The sequence below is a fragment of the Crocodylus siamensis genome, chromosome 3 (assembly GCF_052110815.1).
Source record: "Crocodylus siamensis isolate JL-2025a chromosome 3, ASM5211081v1, whole genome shotgun sequence".
Taxonomy (NCBI): Eukaryota; Metazoa; Chordata; order Crocodylia; family Crocodylidae; genus Crocodylus; species Crocodylus siamensis.
Window position 1 is genome coordinate 60,299,205 of NC_143397.1, and position 24,257 is coordinate 60,323,461.

Genomic DNA, 24,257 nt, shown 5'->3' on the forward strand with positions numbered 1-24,257 from the left:
GCAGGCAGGGATGTGCAGAGGGTGCATCATGGCTCTGCCTAAGGCCTGACCCCACACTCTCACCACCCCCGACCCTGGTGTCTCCATGGAGACTGACCAGGAGCCATGGGGGCAAGGTGCTTGGCTAGGATGGGGCTGCAGGCTGATAGGGAGCAGCATCCAGGAGTGAGATGGGTGAGTGAGTAGAGTCAAGGGGACCCTAGGATCCTGGGGCAGAGAAAGCATGGGGCTGGGCTGGGGCTGAGCCATGATCTGCTCCCTGCATGTGCCTGCCCAAGGAACCAGCGCCCATCATAGAGGCATGACGGCAGCAGATCACGGCTCTTTCCTGAACCCTGAACCTGTGCTTTCACCACCATGATTCTGCCCTGTAATCCCAGCATCACCTGCCCATCCCACTCTTGAACACCACTCCCCACCCACCCCAAACCCCATCCCAGGTAGGGAGTTTTGGTGACCTATTGCCCCGGGGGGGGAGAGGGGGTGTTGACCCAGCCCATAACAGCTCAGCAAAACTCCCTATGTGGCCCATGGACCCAAATAATTGCCCACCCCTGTACTGGATACACAACCGATTTATATCAGTCCAATTCATATAAATTTAAGTCACCTGGGAATTCTAAGTAGACAGATGACAAGTTCTTTAGGATTAGGGCCTAAAAGTAGGCACTCTTACAATGCTTTGCTAGCAGGCTGGGAGGTTACTACTCCCATATTTCTGCATACATGACATCAGTGTAGTTTCCACACTTACTTTCTCAGAATAATTATACACTGGATTTAGGACTGTGTGTGTCATGTATCCACATCTTTAAAAAAACAAACAAAAAAAACCCCAACACTAGACTAAGGCTAATGACATTGATATAAACAAGCTACATGGCCAAGCCCTTGTTTATGGATTCCTTCCATTTCATTCAAGGCCAGACATAGGTATGTGCAAACAGGGTGGCTGCCCAGGGCCCAGACAGAAAAGGAACCCAAAAATAGTAATTTCTTATTATCATTATCTCTGGTGAAGGGGGAGCCACTACTAAAAGTTCACCCAGGGCCACCAGGAGTCTAGGTATGGTGCCGATTCCATTCTTTCCTTTTCCCTTGACTCCTCGGCTTTTCTCTTCCCCCATAACTGCCAGCCTCTGCTCTGGGCTCACCTGCAACTGCTATTTCCTCTACTTTTCTTCCACCATTATGGAGTATTTTTTGTGTATGAATAATAGTTGCACTCTTTTCTTCAATTCTATTATCTTCATAGCAAAACATCTTGCCTTCTTCATTTAATCCCACATCAAAAAAACAAAACAAAATGTAAACCAAAAAGTGAATTCCCAAAGCTGCCTTTCACACCCTTCTTATAGAATGCGGGGGGACTGATTCAGCAATAACCCCAAGAAGAATCTGGGGATTTGGCAGATTACAACATGAGTCAATAATGTGAAGATGACACACACAAAAAGAAAAATAACAAATGCAATGTTGGAATGCATTAACACAAGTATTGTATGCAAGACACAGGAAAAGATTAATTTGGGTTAAGTTTCAGTTGCAGCATTGTGTCCAGTTCTGAACACTGCATTTTAAGAAGGATATAGAGAAACTGAAGAGGATCCAAAGATAAGGATAGGACTGAAAACCACACATGAAAAATCTGAGAAAATTAGATAAGCTTACTCTAAAGAAAAGGAGGATTAAAGAGGGACATGATAGCAGTTTTATTTTTATTTTTTTTTGTAAAGCAATGGGTTTAAACTACAGCAAGGCATATCTATATTCAGTGTCAGGAAAAACTTCCTAACTGTAAGAACAGTAGGACAATGGCTTGAACTGAGTAGGAAACTCCTACAGTGGAGGTGCTCAAGAAGAAGTTGGATAAGTATCTGTCTAGGATAGCATAGAAGTAGTGAGTCCCACAACCGGACTAGATGACCTTTGAGGTCCATTCCAATCTATTAGCCTTTGAAGCTGCTCTGCCCTCTGCAAAATCATGCAGACTTCTTCGAAGGAAAAAGTATCTACACAGCCCAGTAGAGTCTCTCCTCTCACCAATCTCAGATTCTTCCATAAGGATACATCAACACTACATAATTTCAGAGTATAGTGAGTCATGTAGTTGTTGCCCAACATGTCTATCTTCTATATCTGAACCTTTTAAATGCATGACTGGACTCACCCTAAATCTGTGCTAGAGGCCTTGCCTGGGGGCTATGACATAAATTGTGTGTTGAACTGTAACACGGGTGTAGGTTGTAGGTCTAAGGACATAGGCAGACAAGGTTCTTTGGGTGAATCTTATCTCTTTTATTAGACCAACTTAAATAGTTGGGGGGGAAAAATAGCAAGCTTTCAGATTTAAAAACCTTTAGCCAGGCTGAAGAAGCCTCTGCAGTTGGTGTGTGCTCTTCCTGAATGGAATGAATAATAAACAAGACAGAGGCTGGGCTGGTATGCATGCAAGACAGGCAGTCAGTGAAGATGTAAATTGAGGAGTCAGTGGGTGAGACACAGTAATACTAAAAGGAAAACCTATTAGTAGAGCACTGTTCAAAATGATCAATAGGGCTGGGGGGGGTGGGGGGGAAGGGGGATGAATGCAGCAGTTGAACAGTGGAGAGGTACCTGGGGAGTCAGATGTCAGGCAGGATATAAATGTCATAAGTCCAATGTCTATATTGAGTCCATGATTTTTTGTACCCAGAAGTTTTGATAAAGTGAAGTTCATAGGCTCATCTCTGAGAAGTGTTTTGTAAGTTCCCTCTGAGGATTAGAACTGAGAGACTGGAGAGACAGTGGTTTTCTTGTGAGAAATGTGTAATTGGGTATTCTTGTCTTTGATGGATTTCCAGTGTGCATTTATTCTGGAGTGCAGTTCTTGTTTGGTCTCTCCTATGTATTTTTCATCAGGGCACTTGGTGCATTGGATGAGATGTATTACATTTCTGGTGGTGCAGATGTCAGAATGCTGATGGTTCTATGGTGGGGTGTAGTAATTGTGGGGGTGATGGAGATGTGTTAGCAGGTTTTCCATTTTTTGTCACAGCATGGTCTGGATCCATTCGGTGCGTTCTGGGCCTTAGGAATTTTGCTTCTGGTGATGAGGTAGCAAGGTTTGGTGCTTGTTTGAAGGCTAGGGTGGGTGGTTCTGGGAAGATCTCTTTAAGAACAGGGTCTCTTTCTAGTATGGGTAGCAACTGTTTGAGGATTTTCTGTATAGGTTCAAGGGAGGGGTGATATGTCATAACCAGCGGTGCGCAATTTGTGTGTGTGGGGGGCGCATTCTTCTGTATCGCAGAAATTCTTCATTTGGTGTCTGGGTGACTCTTTCAAACATGCAATCCATCTCTCTGGAGGAGTATTCTTGTTGGGTGACAGCCTTTTTAACATTAGTGAGGTGGCAATCCCAGGTGTTCTCCTCAGTGCATATTCAGGGGTATCTGAGGGCTTGGCTGTATATCACAGCTTTCTTGCCGTGTACAGGGTGACAGCTGGATCTGTGCAGATATGTACATTTGATCTGCAGGTTTCTTGTATAACATGGTCTGTATTTTACCATTCTGGATACTGATCATCATGTCTAAAAAGGAGATGTTGGTGCTGGAGTATTCAAGAGATAGTCAGATGGAGGGGTGATGATTGTTGAATTTCTGATGGAACACTGAGATTGCAGATTTTCAATCCAAATGATGATGATGTCATTGGCGCATCTTAAGTATAGCAAGGGTTTGATGGTGCAGTTCTTGAGGAATTCTTTTTCAGGTGGCTCATAAAAAAGTTGGCATACTGTGGGGCCATTTTGGTGCCCACAGCTGTGTCCATAGTCTGAATGAAGTGTTAGTTATTAAAAGTGAAATTGTTGTGTGTGAGGATGAAGTATATAAGGTCAGTAATATCTTTGGGTCTGTATTCTGAGATGTCATCTTGCTCTCACAAGTAGGTAAGGCAGGCTTGGATGCCATCCTGGTGTGGGATGTTGATATATAAGCTGGTAACATCCATGGTGGCTAGGAGAGTGTTGCTGGGAAGGTGGTCTGTGTTTTTAAGTTTTCATAAGAAGTCTGTAGTGTCTTAGACAAAACTTGCTTTTTGGGTGACAAGCAGTTTTAGGATTGATTCGACAAAACCTGATATTTCCTCAGTTAGGGTTCTGTGGTTGGATATGATAGGTCTCCCAGGGTTCCCTTGTTTGTGAATTTTAGAGAGCACGTAAAAAGTGGGGGGGATCAAGATCTGTAGTTTTTCTTATAGTTCTGATGGAAATGATTTGATGGTATTTTTGAGTTTCATGGTGAAAAGGGGAGTAGGATCTTCTTGTAGTTCTTTGTAGTAGGTGGCGTCAGAGAGTTGTCTGTTGACTTCCTTTATGTAGTCTTCCCTGTTTAGGATGACTATGCTCCTCCTTCATCTGCTGGTTTTATTACCATTTCGTGGTTAGATCTTAGAGATTCTGTGGCCTGTCTCTCTGGTAGACAATTGTTATGGTGGCGTGTGTTGTTGATTATTTCATTGCTCATTCTTTCCCTGAAACGGTCAATGTAGCAGTCAAGATTAGAGTTTCATCCACTGTGAAGTGTCCAATCTGATGTTTTTTGCAATTGATCTCTTACTCGATGTTGTCAGAGGATGAGTTGTTGCTGCAAATAGATTCATTTTGGTCATGGAAATATTCCTTGAGGTGTAGATGTCAAAAGAATCTTCTAGTTCTCCACATTGAAGTATTTTATTAGGGTATTTTTCTAGACAGAAATTTAGGCCATTAGAGAGGACAGATTTTTCAGTTTTGGTAAGTGTCTATGTAGAGAGATTGATGATATTTGAGGGTTGGTTGCTGCTTTCATCAAGTTTCATCAAGTCTGAGGTTGGAAGGTTGTAAAGTGTTCATATGTGTACCTGTCCGCTTTGCAGCACAGGGAAAAATAAAGAACTGGACTTCTTTTGAGATAGTCCAGTGTTGTTGCCTCAATTCCTTGTACTCATATGTCACTGCCCTTCTGCCTACTCCCTTCTTTCTCACCCCCTGCATATTGGAAGGTATTTCATGGTTTACATACACTTACTCAGAACTTAACATTTAATTTCTATGAAGCTGTCTCCAATTTCTTCACCCCGAGTCAGCTCTGCCAAACAAAAACTTCTCATTTGAAGCAAGGGCCTGGGAGGCAGAACCCCAGTGTTCTCTTTCTGGTTCTGTCACTGACCTCCCATAATCTTGGCATGACAGTACGTTTCTACCTCAGCTGCACATAATAGTGTACCTTAACTCAGTATTTAATCATATTAAAACTAATGATGCTTAACTTGTAATAAGCTACTACTAAATAGGAATAAGCAGGATGGAATATGGCGCTGAATTATTGTTTCTTTGTATTACAGAGGTGGGTAGAAGCCACAAGTGATGGTCAGATCTCATGTAGGTCAGAATTGTTTTGTGTTGTATGTTCAGTTATATTTTATAAGAATAGGGTTGTCTCATGGTATAACTGGCTTTATATAAACAGAACTATTTACAGAGGTGTGGCAACTACACTTACTATTCAAGCCACCTGCATACAAGCTAATTTCTTGGTAATTCCTCCAACTCCTCCCAAACACAAGTTGGACTCCTCCTTCTAACTTCCATGTTCAGGTTGCTGATGTTTTCCTCTACATTTTTGTTGATGTGGTACCTCCTGCAAATGTGTGCTGACTTGCTGGGGTCAGGAATTACTAGTACATGACCAACAATAAGGACATGGCTTTTATCACCAGGTCACTGTAGCCTGATAGGTCTCACAGGCCCTTCACAAGTCTTCAAACCAATATATTTGGTTTGTGCTATGGTTGTTGGCAAGGACTTTTCCCACTCTGTCAATGTATCCATTCTGTTGGATGGCATCCTGTTGGTCCTCTGCACTGCTCATGCACCTCATTTCTTCTGACTTTACTATGTCAAGCCAAGGGATTTTTGAGACATATTCTAAATCCTGCTGATCATGGGTTGGCACTATTTACATCAGCATGCTGGCTATCTTCCCCTGCTTCACAGCTATTTTCAGTCTTAACATTGTGCTTGATCTATAGGTACCCCATATGACTTATGTCCCAACTGCAGCTTGGACTGTTGCCTTTTGCTATTGCTTTGTATTGCTAGTTTAATGGTGGAAGCTAGACCTGCAACTACCTTAGATCTATGGTTCCCTAGTCTCAACAGGCTGCCTGCTTAGCTTGGCACTCTCTTCACTGCTTGTTTACTTTGTTTTGTACTCCACTGGGCTGCAAAAGACAACATCTCATGGAACAGTCTTGGTTCTCTTACCCATGAGCCCCTGGTCCTACCAGACAGTCACTGTGGTGGATATATTATGGAGGTCCAGTGATGAACTGATGGAACTAACTCCATTTCAAAGGGCACAACTAATAACAACTTTGCCACATGAGCAAACCTATTCATATGTCTGCCAAAGCTCCGTTAGTAAATTGTAAGGATTCTTGGCTTTGCATTACTACAGAACCTGGTTCATCCTTTGGGCTTCTATAGCACAAAGCTGCTACACAGAACTGTAGTACTTTTGTATCAGTGCCTCCTTTTTTTTACGATTTGCTTTTCTATTTCAAATATGCATTCTTAGATATCTGACCATTCTGCGCTATATTAATTGTCCCCAGGATTCATAGGTTTCCAATAGCCATGCACAAATATTAAGATGATATTTGGCTATCCCTATAGATCACTAGGCCCCCTCCACATCCTGTGGTCTGGGCATTTCCCTAATTGTTTTCCTATTTTGTAGTTATCTCCTATCTATGGGTCATTTGTCTGTTATAAGCCACAGTATATAAATATAATAAATAAATATTTTTCCATTTCTCAGACTCTATTTGAAATCAACAGATGTGCAGCATATGGAACCTTATCTCTATTGACTAATGTGCAACCAGTTTAATATTCTATTGCTGACACCTTAGTAGGAGTGTCAGAGCCACATATCACAGTCCTAGATTAACTCTTCTTGTTTTACAATGAGGATGTCATTAGCTACAGTCAGGTTCAGCGTACACCTGAGGCTGCTTTATGTCCACAGTTTCCACTGCTTTCACATTTGTACAAGGGTTTTCTCATCTGGATAACTGCATTCCTGGTAGTGTGAGTACCTCAACGCTGCCTACTTTTCCTGTTTCTAAGTACCCTCCTTTTTTATTATTTTTTCCTAATACTTGCACTCTCTTTCTTGCTATGATCACTCCAGCTGGGTTTCATGCACCATATCCTTATTAATAATGGAAAAAGATTATAAAACTAAGATGCTGCTTTATTAAGAGAACTACTTAAAGAGATGCTGATAGTGCAGCAACCTTTCAATCTATGTGCATACAGACTCCATTCCTGGTACCTTTTGCAACTTGTGCTCCAAGTTCAATGCAGGTTGCTACAAGTCTTAATTACACCAGATAATGATCTGGCAAGGAAACAGAGGCTCTAGTGTACTGGGTGTTGTAGATTTATATATTAAGCAGCAGCTTTGTCCCCAAGAATTTAAAATCTGCACAGACCAACATGCAAAGCAGTGTTATTATCCCATTTTACAGCTGGGAACTAAGTGAAAGAAGCACTGAGAGACTAGCCAGAGATTACAAAGGAAGTCTGAGACAGAGCTAGGACTGAGATACAAATTCCCTAAATCATAAACCTATGCCCTAAACCAGACAAGACGATGAGGATATTTAATTATATTTTCAGAAACTGGTAGCTAAGAGCAACCTAAGCATCATACTAGAACTGCCAAACACAGCCTGGGCACCAGACTACCACACAGCTGGGCACCAGGCTACCAAGCATTGACCCTAAGATGTTGCAGAGTAACCTGGAAGGACTGGATGCGTTTAAGTGGAGAGGCCCAGATGAGCTCTATCCAAGGGTACTGAAGGCACTGGCCGATATCATTGCACAGCCACTGGCAAGAATATTTGAGCACTCATGGTGAACGGGACAGGTCCCGAAGGACTGGAAAAGGGCCAATGTGGTCCCTATTTTCAAGAAGGGGAGGAAGGAGGATCCACACAACTATAGTCCAGTCAGTCTCACCTCCATGCTTGGCAAAGTCTTTCAAAAGATTATTAAGGCTCACATGTGTGAGAGCCCAGCAGGAAAAATTATGCTGAGGTGAAACCATTACAGGTTCGTAGTGGGTAGATCATGCCTGACTAATCTAGTCTCTTTTTATGACCAGATCACAAAACACCTCGACACAGGAGTAGGGGTTGATATCATTTACTTAGACTTTCGATACGGTATCCCACCCCATACTGGTGAACAAATTAAGAGGTTGTGACTTGGATGACTACACAGTCCAGTGGGTGGCAAATTGGCTAAACTATCATACCCAGAGAGTGGTAGTGGATGGATCGGTATTGACCTGGAAGGGAGTGGGGTCCCCCAGGGCTCGGTCCTTGGACTGATACTTTTCAATGTCTTCATCAGTGACTTGGATGAGGGAGTGAAGTGTACTCTGTCCAAGTTTGAGGATGATACAAAATTGTGGGGAGAAATGGACAAACCAGAGGGCTGGGAACAACAGCAGGCAGACCTGGACAAGTTGGACAAATGGGCAGAAAACAACAGAATGCAATTTAACAAGGAGAAATGCAAAGTGCTCCACCTAGGGAGGAAAAATGTCCAGCATACCTACTGCTTAGGAAATGACCTGCTCAGTAGCACAGAAGCGGAAAGGGATCTTGGGAGTCCTAGTGGACTCCAAGATGAACACGAGTTGTCAGTGTAACGAAGTCATCAGAAAAGCTAACAGCACTTTATCATGCATCAGTAGATGCATGACAAACAGAACCAAGGAGGTGATACTTCCCCTCTATCAGGCGCTGGTCAGACTGCAGTTGGAATACTGCGTGCAGTTTTGGAAGCCGCACTTCAAGAGGGATGTGGATAACCTGGAGAAGGTCCAGAGAAGGGCCACTCATATGGTTAAGGGCTTGCAGGCCAAGCCCTATGAGGAGAGACTAGGACACCTGGACCTCTTCAGCCTCTGCAAGAGAAGGTTGAGAGGCGACCTTGTGGCTGCCTATAAATTCATCATGGGGGCACAGAAGGGAATTGGTGAGGCTCTACTCACCAAGGTGCCTGTGGGGGTCACAAGAAATAATGGCCATAAGCTAGCAGAGAGCAGATTTAGACTGGACATTACAAGGAACTTCTTCATAGTTAGAGTGGCCAAGGTCTGGAATGGGCTCCCAAGGGAGGTGGTGCTCTCCCCTACCCTGGGGGTCTTCAAGAGGAGATTGGATGAGCATCTGGCTGGGGTCAGCTGAATCCAGCACTTTCCTGTCTATGCAGGGGGTCGGATTCAATCTGTTGAGGTCCATTCCAATCCTACCATCTATGAATCTATGAACCTTGTATTTGAATCTTGAATTATTTTTGCATATACCAGGGTGCTCCTCGGGGTTACCAGAAATAATGGCCACAAACTGAAAGAGAATAGATTTAGATAGGACATAAGGAAAAAATTCTTTATGGTGAGGGTTGCCAAAATATGGAATGGGCTTCCAAGGGAGGTGGTACTTTCCCCTACCTTGGAGGTGTTCAAGAAGAGATTAGACAGGCACATCTGGGTGGGGTTACTTAACCCCAGCACTCTTTATTCCCTAGATAGAGCAGGGGGTCAGACCTGATGATCTACCAAGTCCCTTCTGAACCTAGAAATCTATGAAAACTGTACCAACTCTGAATATACATTCAATCTTTATTAGACTCATTAGATTTCCGATAGGCATAGCAAGATGTTGTGTACCAAATACTAAATTCTACCAACCTTTATTCTAGCATTATAAATATCAAAAACTATGTTAGCTCCCTCTTTCCTTGTATTCTCAGCACAAGATTTCCCATGCAAAGTTCTTAACAAAACAGTATTCTTACATTAGAGTTTTGTGAATCCGTTCTATAGCTTCTTCCAGTTCTTCCTTCTGGTCTGGAACAAACCGGTATTCTGACACATAACCTGCCATGTGTTTGTATGGGTCATAGTCTCCCAGTTCAGCTAGGAGAGACATGAACAAAAAATGTCACAAGTGTAAGAACATTTCATTTTTAGGTTACCCCAAAGATGTGTTATCTAATCAACCAAGATGTGCCAGGACACCTTTTCCTAAGTAACCCTGAAAACTCATTATGTAGCAGCAAAAGGAAAGGCTTTTTTTTTTTTTTTTTTTTTTAACTAAAGGGGTAAAAGTCAAAACAATCTTATGCATTTAATTTATTAACAGAACTGTCTAGACTGTTCCATGCAATCTTAAAAGAGCAATTTCTTTAGCAACACATTTTTTTTTTTTTTTTTTTTTTTTATAGGAACAGAAAGTTCAGGAGCTATAAAATTCAATATGAAGTCTATCACCTCTTAAGTCTGTAGCAATAAAAACTTTTTGCCATATGTTAGTTAGTACCAAACATAAAATGATTTGGTGTGCTGAGTTCAATTTTTAGAAAATTTAAGTTCATCTGTATACTAAAAACCAACATTACAATGCCTCAGACAAAATATTCAAGCATATTTTTTATGTTTGCATACAGCTATATAATAGGTAGGAGCCTCCCAAATTTGAGGGACCCGATGACCCCACTCCTCACTGCTGACTGGCTGCGAGGGCTGGCTGTCATATGCCCCCATTCCCCACCCCAACAAGCTGCAGCAGCACCCTGAAGCCTGCTGGCTCCTCTGGGGAGCCATCATTTGACTTTCTGTAAGTTTTATTTATTTTTCAACCTGTGGATGTCACGGGCAATGCTGGATTTCACAAAATCACCATTTCAGTAGGTCCCTAATAATGGGTACCTTAATGAGAGCCCAGTTCTGCCATTCTTATTTACATAAAGTAGCATTTATATGAAACATCCCACTAAAGTTAATGGGATGATTTGTGTGGGTAGGTGCTACTCAAAGTGAGTAAAGGCTGTGCACCTGGTACCTTAAAACAGCAAGGGCTCTTTAGAAGCCCCGGTACACTGGAACTTCCCAAACACCCACTAAAGCTATGATCACTTCCAAATCTCTTTACTTATAATTAAATGAAAAACAATGCCCTATATCTGTTCATATTTCATTTATACACATTTTAATGTCACCAAAACAACTTGGTAGAGACACAGGAATTTCCCTCCCTCAGATAAAGTGAACTCCCTGACTAAAATCAAATCAATAACAAGAACAGCAACTCTGGGCTTAAACAAGCCTTTAATAAAAGCAAAGCAGACTAAAGAATAGTGTAGGTGCCTCAGCAAAGCTTATGGATGAGATTTCTGTGCTTGTGCTTCTAGGTAAATATTTTCAACTGGGTAAAATATTTATCTATTTCAGTCAAATTCAGTCTTAATGTGAGAGGGTAAATCTCCTTATGAAATCAATGGACATTATGCCTGCTTGTGCTAAACGTAGCCCTTTTTATCTCCTGGTTTCCATGCCCTAAGCTCTCATGTGCAGCTATTCCTAGCTATTTCTCAATGGCACTTAAAAGAAAGCATCTAATGTAACCGTGATTACTATCATATAAACAACTGTTGACTTGTGGAGCAGGTCAATATGTTATAATTTGTGGAATTATAATTTGAGGAGGAAAAAACTGAAAGCAACACACTTTAATTTCTAAGAGGCATGTTGCATGCTATGAAACTCCTTAATCTCCTTTCCTTTTCTTCTAGACTAATACGGCTACAACCTGGATACCCGATACATGGAATATATCAAATTTTAGCTGAGTTTTTAAAATGAAATGTTCATATCTTCCCAAGCAGGAAGCAACTGTGACCACCTAAAACCTGAGATCCTGCCTTTGTTTCAATGTATTCTGCATCATTACAGATCCTCACAGAAGGTGAGAGGCTTCATACCAGCTATGAACTGACTGCCCAGGGGGTTTTTCCATCTATCGACTCCTCTGTGAAATCCTATGAAATATGAACTTTCATTTCTACCCAGGAGAACTTTTACAATCTTTTCTCCAATGCCTGATGAAGGGTGTTTGTGCCCGAAAGTTTGCAATTAAAGAATTTTTTTTCCAAAAATGTTGTTGGTCTAATAAAAGATATCATCTCTACTGCAAGTCCTGATTGCTTTTAATCTCCTTTGAATATTTCATATGATATGAGCTATTTAATTTGTTTCTGATGTCTCAGATATGGTGTTCTCAAATAGACATAGAAAGTAATACTATTTTAGCTGCTACTAAATTAGATGGATTATTGATAATATAAATTATCTTCTTTTAATACAGATTACAGGTGAAAACTGTAAGTAATGAGTTTTCTATGTACTGATATATGGATCCATAGTTCTAACTATTTAAAAAACTATATCACATGTCCCTAACTACCAGATTTTGCATTTTAGCTGAGACATGAGCAAAATTCCAGGTAGGTAGACAGCTCCCTCCTTATAGGCCATTAATGTGAAGTGGTTTATGTTTATTTCATCAAGTATATCAGATACAGCATCTGTTTCTGTTAAGCTAAATTCGCCAGAATTAAAATCCCCCATGTCAGTCAAAACACAGCCCATTTTTATTATCTTCAAGCAGAGGTATCTAAGTATTAACATAATGTAATTTTTGCAGGAGTGCAATATTTTGGTAGATCAACAGTGCTGTGTGGAGGCTTCTGATGGCTCTTCAGATTTATAATTTATTTGATGAAGTAAGAAAGGAAATATGCCATAGAAAAACCGAGTGCTGAGTGGTAGATAAAGCCCTTAGTCATAATGTCATTGAGCATTAATAAAAAGTTCTCTGTGTGGATGTTCCTTGGCGACTCAAGCATTTTTACTATATATATTTCAGATTATAATACATAGTTATCCACTTTGCATTCTCTTTTTGTGCCAATTTAAACTACATGTAAGTGGCTATCTATAATTTGTTCCAATGCATCTAAAATTGATAATATACCTGTTCAAATTGATCAAGTTTATTTTTAATTAACATACAAAGGATTAAGGCCAAGTTTCTATTTATGATAAACACTTGATAAATCATAATTTCTTAATAAAAGAAATGAGTTCTCAGGTGGCCAGGCATACTTACACTGTATTGCATATGCTCCAAGCTGAGCTGCAATGTTGACAGGACAGGGCAAGCGGCCTTGCAAAACATCTTGCTTTACCTGCAAAAAGAACTGATACCTAAAACAAAGAGAAAAATGCAGTTGTTATGTCAGTTTAAGGCTGCTGCTCTACAGGGTAACCTTTTATAATTTTTAGGTATGTTTAAAAAATGCTCTCTAACTCAACTTACAGTATCATAGGCAACTCAAAAATGACAGTTTTACTTTAAAAAGATTTTATTACTAACATTTCAAGTAGCATCTAAAATGATTCCAATTGAAAAAGACTGAATAGGGAAGAACTCTTATTTTTCAAATTGTTTCTTTTATGCAATATTACTTTGTGATGGATATTTGATTTCCCTATAAAGAGGTATTTCCTTTGCTGAATTTTCAGACAGCAACAGGTGAGGGAGGAAAAGAAAAAGGAAAATTGTGATTAAAACAAATTAAGAACTGGATTTTGACTTGGGTAAGGAAGAAGTGCAAGGTCATAACTGAGCTTAGAACACTTGTTTGTTCTCATGCCCATATATATCTTGGGTAGCAACTGCAGGGGAGAAAGCAGGCTCTATAGAACCATTATGCTCCAATTCTCCACAAACAGATAGGCAAGGAGATGGAATCCTTGGCTCTGTTGCTAACTTAACACCCAGTATAGCTCTGTAATTGTGGGATGGACTAATACATATTTTTGTCACTTTAAAATGGGGAGGAGGAGCTACTACTGCTCAGGAACACCCATAAGCTGCTACAATGAACCTGACATGCACGCATGATCCTCTAGCAAAACAAGATAACCAAGTCACCATAACTGCAACCCTAAATGAAGAGAGGTTAAAGCTGACATCACTCTGCTATACCTGGTATCACTACAGAATCATAAGGTGCAACTGTTACATCTGTATCAGCTTATATTGGTATCCTTTGACATTGCTAAAATTGTTACATCCCCTTATACCAAGGCTTTTCAACCTTTTTTGAGCAGTGTACCCCCAGCAACTGGTCATGGAGCAGGAAGATGGGGTGGGGGGGTATAGCAGCAGCTGGTTGCAGAGCTGGCTGGGGGCAGCAGTGGCCGCCACATGCAAATTCCTTCCCCCCAAAGCCAGCCGGCCAGCCAGCCAGCACCTGCTTGACCCAGAGAGAGCACTGCCCTGCCCCTGTGAGGCAGCGGCACAGGATGACATTCCATCCTGGCCCACCCACACATACCCCCTGGGTCCTTTCAAAGTACCCCCAGGCATACGCCTATCCCCAGTTGACAACCCCTGCCCCATACTATAGTTCTCAACCTCGTTTGGACTCAGGGCATCCTTCATTGGACCCGAGGCACCTCTCTATAACTTTTGTGAACTAAGTGGTACCCAATTTCAAAAACTAATTTAAATGTTATAGAGCTTGCCTTCTTAAAGAGGAACCAAGCAGTCAGGGTGGGAGATTTTCCAGACAGGGACAAGCTTTAGCCTGTGCTTATCTGCTCATGGCCTCACACTTCACTCACCTCTTCATACCGCATGGCACCCTTTAAAGGACTTGGTGATACCCCAGGTGCCCTAGCACCCCGGTTGAGAATCACTAGTCTGCACCCTGTATTAGCATAGACCAGGGGTTAGATTGCAAAAGTTATGCAGTTTTCTGTAAGCGGTGTAATTTAGATAGGTAGTGAACAGAACACACACTGGCCCTCTGGTCAGGGGGGTGGGGAAGGGGTGGCAAATCTTAGACCAGGTTCTGCCATTTTTAAACCAGTCTGTGCACGCCAAACTTCTGTTCTGTTACAGGTATGCTGGTTTTGTGTGCTGAACTTCTGCTTTAGGTATAGATCATTTTCTAAACATTCATATTGGTAAAAGTGTTATGTCTGTACCTGGCCTGAAGGTGACATTGGTTCCAAATCAGTTCCAAATCACAGGGCCAGTGCAACAATGCGATTCTCCCCCTCACTAAGAGCTTCTGGTAAAGTCACAGTTGAGCTCAAAATTGGCAAAACTGCTTAGAGGCAAGGGTAGAACCTGTATTTTCTTTTAAGACTATTTTTAAACTGACAAGGTTTTAAGTCAACTGTGCCCCCCCCCTTAAGAGCTAACAGTGCCCCATATTCACAAAACATGTTAGATGCAACTTCCTTAATCTCAGTTACACACTTCAAGCATAAAGCAAACTGCTTACCTAGACAGGCATAAACTAGCTAAAAGTGTATTTAATAGCAGTCTTTTGGGCATGTAAACACTGAACTTCCAGTGAAACAATATGCACAAAACTAGTAATAGGAGCAAACTAAATAAGCAAAAAGGCATCACACAAAAGCCTCATTCAGTTTTGCAGATCTTGTCATTCATTCTAGGAACTAAATTCTAAATAGTTGTTTTACTAAACAGATATACATACTGTATCATACCATGCTTAAAGAGTATCAAGCAGCAAGTTCATACAGGAATAATTTTTAAATGACCTTCCTATTTATACAGGAACTTTATACTGCTGGTCATACTTACATATTGATCTTGCCTTATTTGGGAACTTGTTTATTCGACAAAGCCCAACAACTAAGACATACATTACTGAGTTTATTTTGTATATTTCCAGTTATTTTCCCAAGGCCTGGAATAGACTCCCTCCAGAAGTGGTGCAGGCACCTACTCTGGACTCATTCAAGAAACAATTGGATGCCTATCTTGGTGGGATCTTTTGACACTGACTTCCTGCCCTTGGGGCAGGGGGCTGGACTTGATGATCTTCAAGGTCCCTTCCAGCCCTAATGTCTATGAAATCTATGTGTGTGTTATTGCATTGTAATAAATAGTGTGTTTTAATTAACAATATAATAAATGCTCAGTGTACATTTATTTATGCTTATAACGCAGTTATTCAGATTTTTTAAATCTTGGGCAATTCAGGAACCACAGGCTACATGCTAATCAAATCTCCACATGACTTATTAAGTTCAAATATAATCTACCCGTCTTTAAAGACATCTCAGTACTTATTATTTGGGCTGCATTCAGCCCATCTCAGTGGGTACGGATGATGGTCTCTGGATTCTTTGTGGGTAATCTAGGTTCTGCGGCTGTGCCTATTACAACCATCCTTAAAAAAAAAAGGCTGCCAGAGTCATTTCCTCCTCCTAGGGTCAACTTCCCTGTGTAAAAAGAAGCCTCTCTGGAATGGTGGTGGGAACTAAAAGCATATGCTTGATGTTGCTCCTTATTCTCTTAACTTGTAGGCAGAGTCTTCTGTGGATGAATGATGAAGACAGAAGTTTGTGGTGCTTAAAATGTCTTTCTTGGTTGACCATTTTGAAACAAAGTTCATTTCCTATATATAATATCTCCACTCCCTAGCCTTTCTGGGAGTCTCCAGTGTAGAATTTCAAGAGCTATATTAGAGGGAACGCCCTTTCCAGCATAGCTCCTGGACATAATCCATAGATTTCTTGGACAGGGATACCTGGACCTACACAGTCTTTCTTCAGTATTTCCCAAATAATTAGAGAAATGCATCATCATCATCTTTATTCACCTCTCATTTTTTTCCTAAATACTTACAAGTATTATTAGTATCATCTAAAGCAGGGGTGGGCAAAGTCTGGACAGGAGGCTGGATTGGGCTCGCAGAGGACTCCATTTCCCAGCAGCCCTTGCACGCATGGCTGCAGCCAGTTTCCATGGAGACCCCAGGAGCAGCAGGGTCATGACAGCACAGGGCCAGAGTTTCCGTGGGGACCGACCATAGCAGAGCTGGCAAGGTGTGTGGCTGGACAGGGGGCTGCTCAGGGGCCAGGGCTCTGACCTTGCAGTGGTGACAGCATCATCCAGAGCTGAGGCAGAGCTGGACTCCACTGCCCACATACCCTGGGCAGGGGTGTGCAGGCAGCAGATCACGACTGTGCCCCAGCTCCAGACAACACATTCACCACTGCAAGATCCCAGCCCTGGCCACAGAGCAGCTACCCCCACAGTCATGAACCCTGCCAGTGCTGCTGGGGCCAGTCTCCATGGAAACCCTGTCCCCACACCGTCATGGGGCCACCACTACTGGGGTCTCCATGGAAACCAGCTGCAACAACATGTGCAGGGGCTGTTGGGCAATGGAATCTGGCCACAAGCCAGATCCACCATTTTGCCCACCCCTGATCTAATGTCAGAGCCCAAAAAATTCAAACTGCTTTTAAAAATAATAATTAACCTATAGTTTTTAGGTATACAGTCACTCTTATTGACTTGGCTTTACATAACATGAAAAAATAATTATCAAAGTACATACCATTTAACATTCATTATTGCCAGCCTACGACACTATTTAATACAAGAATGGTATTTAAAATGTGACAGATTATAAGACAACAGATCTGATAATATAGTTCAGATCATCAGAGAACCAATCACTTAGAACTACAAATCATTCTGCATAAAGTGACAATTAGGTATAAAACTTAGGCAATAAATACTGGCCATCTGCTTACTGAACTTTAAAAGCTAATATGTATGGACTAAGACAACATTCTGAACAAATCATTTAGGTAATCAAATAATATCAAATGGGACTTAAAAGCTCAAGTCAAAGACCATCAAATTTTTTTTATTAATCTAAACCACATTTTTAGGCACAGAATTGCTGATATGAGCACAAACGCATAACTGGAGGCTTTACCATAGGTGCCCACATCGTGAATGTTTTATTTTCTTATTCCTTCTAAAAACACACAATAAAAAAATGCCAAAAAAAAATTGTTGGTACAGTTTGCAGTCAGAAATATCAAGTCCAGAAACTGAACAAATGCCTCCTATATAATAACGAATGTCTCCAATTCCTACTAAAGTCGATGAGAAATATCCTGACTCAGCTCTTGCAAGATTAAGCCTTTTGTCCAAACTTGTACCTATGATGCTCACAAAACTCTGCCATATACTCTGCCAAATTGCTCATGCGTACATAACTGTGTCTAAACATTGCTCCAGCAAAGTCATCCAGAAGTTATTAACAGCACTCATTTTAGCATCTGCATTGCCAACAACCAAAAATTTGTTTCTGGTGTGAAGATTATGAATATGACAGGTCTTACTCTTCAAGAATAGTAATCAAATAGCAGGACAGACCATTAACACTTGAAAACAATAGGCTCCATAAAATCATCCACTAAATAATAAAAGCCCGTGATGCATAGTACACAAAGAATTCTTACAACGTAAGAAAAACATTGGAATCACATACCCAAGACTGAAAACAACAGAGAAAACAAGTTGCTTTTAATGTTTTAACATGTAGAAACTATTATTCTAGCATAATATTATTTTTAAAAATATCCTACAAGGTTGAAGAGTTCATAGAAATAAATACTCAAAAAGTTTGATAATGTGATCATGCAGATGCTTTGATGTGTTCTACTGAAGACTGCAATTACAAGCTTTTCTGTCTCTTCTCTCCACCCACTTTCTAAAGCACAATTTTTATGGGCAAACATGTTGCACATACTAACACAGGCTCCCAGAAGGTGCTGCGCATGCCAAAGTGTTTTCTATGTAGATTTGTATACTTCATAAGTAGCACAAATCACTAATTGATCTTAAAAGTAACTTGAATGCATTTTTCCAAATTTAGATCTGAATTGCCATTTCACAGATATGAATCCAACCTGCCTCCAGAGTAGTAATCACAGCAGGTTCTGTTGCCGAAGTTCTCTTCCCAGGGCCATCTTTTTCACCCTGTGAGCAGGGTTGAAAGTGGTTCTGGAAAAGTATAGGAAAACTGTATCAAACTTTCAGGGCAGGGGGGCATTACACTGCAGCTAACTTGTGCTTTTTCTCTAGTTTCTCCTAGTTCATATAAAGCTTGCCATGCTGGGGCTGTTTGTCATTATAAGGGAAAGTTAATGTCAGTATGGAGAAAAAAACCATACCTGTCATGTAGTACAGGGGGGAAAAATATTCTACTTTTTTTTTTTTTTTAAACCATTTACCACCTTGGATGAGGAACAGAAAATGTACATGTATTGTATTAGTTTGAGATGTTATGTTCCACATGGGCAAAATCATGGACAGAAAAAAGGGAATTTGTCCTTTGTGCTTATTAATGCCAGTTAACACACTATATGCTCCTAACCTGTGAAATGCTTGTCACAAGTACTGTACCAAATTTCCTTGTTAACTTAAATGAATTTCTTGGGGTCTTTCATAAATAAAACAAGCTGGAAAAGCCTCTGCATGTTGGAAATATATATACTCTTATATTTGATGGGGTCAATTTGTTACTTAAATATATCAACCATAATGGGTAACTAATAGCTTCTTTTGCATATTTTTCACATACTAGGGGAAATTCCTCTTTAAAACAAGTTCTGGAATTTAAGGCATGGCCAATCAAGAGGAAAAGCAGGACTTCCCCACAGTTGTATGGATATACAAGTAAACTATGGTGATATTCTGAAAGCTTTCTATAAGAATATCTATCATAGCAAATATATAAATCCAAATGTGACAATACATTACTAAGAAGAGATTCCCTAACAATACACACACAGCCCTGAGAATTTCACAGGTATCGTGTCACAGAGTCAGTCAGACCTTCCAAACAGAGGGTGGCACCAAATGATGCACCTTTAGTCTCAATTCTTTTGACATAAAGTGCACATGCAAAAAACTATTAACAAACAAACTCACAGAAAACTGCAGTTTTAATTTTACTAATCAAGATCAACATATTTTAAGTCTATAAATAATATTTATACTGTACCTGGTTATTTCTTCCTTAAGTTTGCATGGATCTTCTGCATAGAATTTAACACCAAAATATAGAGTATATGGTGGTCCAGCTAGGTAAAAGGAAAAAAACAGTTATCTTTTGTACTGAAAAAGGTCTACTAAAAAGCCCACTTCTCTATTTTAGGATTTTATTCTCCTGAGAGTCACCACAGAATCCATGCATTTTTCATGTAAAATCAAAAGTCGAAGTTCCAGTAAATGTTATAGAATCTCTGGCTCTTTTCCCTTTATATGGTATAAAACTTCTGTTTGTAAAGGCTTTGGGTATTTCTTATGTTTTGCTTTGCTCCCTGTTCCTTTGGATTGATTGCTACTTGCCTGCCTGTTCAGCAGTTTTATTTGCTCTGAAGGTTTACGTTTTGGCTTTCACTTCTATTCTACCTTGTATTTTGATTCAGGGAGGATGCTTTTCTCATTTGTTTTTGGCCTTCACTTCTTTATAAATGTGTAAAAATAAAATCATATATCCATCAAGAACATGTTATTCCTGTTACCATGTGCCAATGTTATTTCTGAATCCTTCCTATGCTGCCAAAGACTGAATTGAATATTTCAATTATGCTTAATTTACCTAGTCAGAAATTGTAAACCTATTTGCCAGCTCAATTTTTAAAAAGCAGTTTATTCCTTCAGTAAGATCCAGTGAACCCTATCCTATCATTATTGTTATGGCCATATTTATCTCTATGCATACATCCACTTTTATCAAAGGCTTTTTCCATTTTTACAACAGAATTCAACTTTCCTTTTGAAGTACTATTATTAACCTTACTTAACAATATTGCAAACAGAATCTTTGCCTAGGAGGTTTAAAGAATGACACCAACATTCAAAAAAACTATGCAGGTTATTCCTAATAATTTTTTTTTTTCCATTTTCAGAAGGCAAAAGTCATGTGGTTAAAAAGACAGGAAGGTCAAAGTTAATTCAAATCTCAAATTATACAGATTTCTAGAAACTATATCACCAAGATGTTTCAGTACTTTTATGATTCTCAAGTAATAGTTTAATCACAAAAATATGCTCGAGTAAGAAGAGGCAGTTACACTCAGTGTGTGCAATTTTGATATAGCTATGAACTAAATTATTTGAGCCATTTCAAGAGACCATGAATCAAAGGCCCACCACTCTGCATGTAGGATGTCCTCTGTTTCTCATCATTGTTTATCAAGTGCAAATGAAATACATACTGTTTATCAATTCCTTATGTTCCGCAAGTGTCTTTGCAGGATCCAGCCAGTACTGTGAGAATAGATAATTACGGGAATTAGTCATTTAACCTGGCAAACGCTTAAAGATTAACTTCCATTATATATTTATTTTTATATTAATAATCTTTGTTCTCAAATGCCAAAAGTGAAATGTTATCATCTTTTCTTTTGGTACAACACAAAAACCAGACAAATTACCTGCCAGTGGTTAAATTAGTATAAAACTGAAGTGTTCAGAAAACCAAGTCTATAACAGTAAAAAAAACCCCAAACAAACACACAAACCAAAAAACCCCCACTAAACCTATAATGCAGAATTTCCTGATCAGATAAACATGTCAGTACATGTCAAGTGTACTGCTTCTCTGACAGGTTGTGATATCCTGTTCAGAAAAAGCTCTCCTACTTCACACTAGAGCAAACTGGGCCGTAAAGGAAAATCTCTTAAAACGTATATTGCTGTTTTCCAAACTACCTTGTCTGTTATATCTAGAATACTACTGTGCAACTTCACAGTCTCCTTGACAGATCAACAGGCAGAGCCCCTGGAATGCTGACATAGGGACAAGCACAATGATGATAGTTTATAAAGATAAGAAAGATGGAAGAAAATGGGCTTGTTTAGTCTAGAAAAGACAAGACAGGTGGGGAGATATGGTAGCAGTCTTCTAATACGTAAAAAGGCTTTTATGTAGACAGTTCTCCATGGAAGATGGGACAAAAAAAACCAGTATAAACTGCTACAAAGGAAATTTAAATCAGATTTTAGAAACAAATTTCTAACTACAGGGGAGGTGAAACACTAGAACAATCTATCTAATGAGGGACTTCCAATTAAGAGTTCTAGGACCAGATTCAACAAATATCTAGCAGAGATTCTCTAGATCTATTTGATTCTGTTTCTCTGCAGGGAGACTGGCTAAAAGATTCCTGTGCTCCCTTCCAGCCAGATGTTCCTATGATTCAATTATGATTCATCTGGAAAAACACACAGGTGAAATCCTTGCTGCTGGCTCCCAAACCACATTGGATTTCACTTTTCCTAAGCAGAAAGCGCATACATCATCCTGTGACCTTTCTCCCTTGGTCATCTCCTCAATTAGATATCCTTCTCCTCTGGGAGGAGTCACACCCTTTAGGACTCTCTGGCACACACAGAAGATTCTTTAGAAGTCTTTTTTTTCTTTAGGAGCTTTCTGCCACACATGCACACCAAGCCAATATAGGGAATGTGAAACCAGGCTAACCCAGACAGATGACACTACCACTGGGCAGGTTCGCCCATTGCAAAAAATGCTCTAAGGCTCCAGAACAACTGGGATTAAGAATTAATTGTAAGGTTAGTAGCACACTCCTGACATTGCACTAAGACAGCTAGATGCATTACAGCTGTTTCAGGGCATAGCACAAGTAGAAGAGGATGCCAGGCTGCACTGAAGCATCCCCTAGCACATTCTTTTTACAGTATTGATGCGTCTTTAGGATCCAATGCAGAACTGTAATGAGGGCTGTTTATAAGGCTCTATTGTTCTTCCTGGTCAATAAATGTAATTGGGAGTACAGCAGGAGTAGGCAGTCATTTTGGGTGGAGGACCACTTACTGAGTTTTGGTGAACTGTCGAAGGCCACAAGGGTAGTACCTTGACAGGTGTTCTACCCTGGTCACCATCTTGGGACCAGAAGTCCTACCCCCTAACCCCTGACCTTTGCAACTGGAAATGCTCCTTTTGAGAGGGAACTTTTCCAACTTGCAACAAGAAAAAAAAAACAAATTGTATGCTAAAAATCAAACATCTACTGTAACACATTTTAATTTTATTTTAAAAAATATTTTTGTTCCAATTTGTGTGTGTTTGCATAGTGTATATAGAGGCAATTGCATAATAGCTCAAAATAAAGTCTTACTCTTGTATATTGGGGGGGTGGTAGGGCTAAGGATTTGTGACTTTCATCTGGTTTGCATAAGAGCTGCAAAACACTCTTCAGTTAAGATCCCCGGTACACAGCTTCCACCATCCATTTATTCTATTTCAAACCACAAAGCAAAACTGAATATCCATTTCCAGAATCTAAGATAGAATATGAACTGTTAAGCAATCTACCAGAACAAGATCTCATACTGCAATTGTAAAATATTTGTAATTAGCAGTATTAAATATTAACTGGCCACAGATAATAGTTCTTGGAATACAATGTTATAATAATATTATGTATAATACTAATAATACTACTATTATTTGCTTCATTAATTAACCAACAGTTTAAGCCCACAATGCAATCTTGGCCTGCATAAAAGCAAAAAAAGGAAAGTGGAAAAAGTTTTCTAAAACCTAAGACTAACGGGAATGTTATCATTTAAAAAAAACAAAAAGAAAAACAAAAAAACCCATGTTTGAAATGAAGAGTTGCTTTGTTTGGATATAAGCTTTCTTTTAGCTTGTTTGTGAACAAAAAGTGTTGCTACATTGTTTTAATACTTAAAAATCAAATGGTAAAACTGACTTCAAACAAAAATAAAACACGCAAAATAATTTTTATTGTCCATATTGAGTGAAATGGAAACAGTAAATAAATTACGTTGGTAGCAAAAAGTAAAAAAAACTTACGAATCATGTAAATTAAGGCTTGCAAACACTTACATATATGTAAGAAAAAGCATTGTTTGTGCCAATAGGTACTGTAAAACCTATATGATCATAGGAAACCAGGGCTAGAAGGGACCTCACAAGGTCACCCAGTCCAGCCCACTGCTCAAGGCAGGATCATTCCTGACTAAGCCATCCCAGCCAAACCAACTGTCCCACTCATAGGGATTTTCAGGACTAGGCTCTAAACTTGATATCAGTAGCACAGGGAAAGTTATTCAGTTTGGTTACAGTTTTTAATATATTTTTTGATGTAGAACTATAATCGTTTCAACCTGTGGTGTTGGCTTATATTTCAATTTTTCAAATAATAACAACAAAACAAAAAATAGAAGAATTTGCAAGCATCTGAATCATTGCTAATAAAATTAACGGTGTTAGGTAAATGATACTAGACAGTGAAATCTGCCCTCTCGGTTTTGGGGCAACTAGGAGTAGCACTTATTACAATACTACAAATAAACAAAAACAGAAAAAGAACAAAGGTTAAACACAGCTTTTGAAGAAAGAAGTCTCAGATACATCCTCAAGTTTGACCATTTAGCTGTCCCTTTTCTTAAACCAG

The 24,257-nt window shown here is 39.8% G+C and overlaps 1 protein-coding gene and 1 long non-coding RNA gene across 2 annotated transcripts in view; one reads left to right on the forward strand and one right to left on the reverse strand.

The window, feature by feature from the left end:
* Positions 1 to 11,984, forward strand: part of LOC149868318 (uncharacterized) — a 64,540-nt gene extending 52,556 nt beyond the window's left edge. Inside the window, exon 3 of the long non-coding RNA XR_016441223.1 lies at positions 11,681 to 11,984. This is a non-coding gene — a long non-coding RNA (uncharacterized LOC149868318). The remainder of the gene's footprint in view (positions 1 to 11,680) is intronic.
* The window catches only part of EPB41L4A (erythrocyte membrane protein band 4.1 like 4A), a 220,303-nt gene that overhangs the window by 96,389 nt on the left and 99,657 nt on the right, over positions 1 to 24,257 (reverse strand). Inside the window, exons 3-6 of the mRNA XM_090038376.1 lie at positions 21,027 to 21,078; positions 19,808 to 19,886; positions 13,057 to 13,154; positions 9,905 to 10,025 (exon numbers count right to left, since the gene is read on the reverse strand). Of these exons, the coding sequence (XP_089894502.1) occupies positions 9,905 to 10,025; positions 13,057 to 13,154; positions 19,808 to 19,886; positions 21,027 to 21,078 (350 nt within the window). The remainder of the gene's footprint in view (positions 1 to 9,904; positions 10,026 to 13,056; positions 13,155 to 19,807; positions 19,887 to 21,026; positions 21,079 to 24,257) is intronic.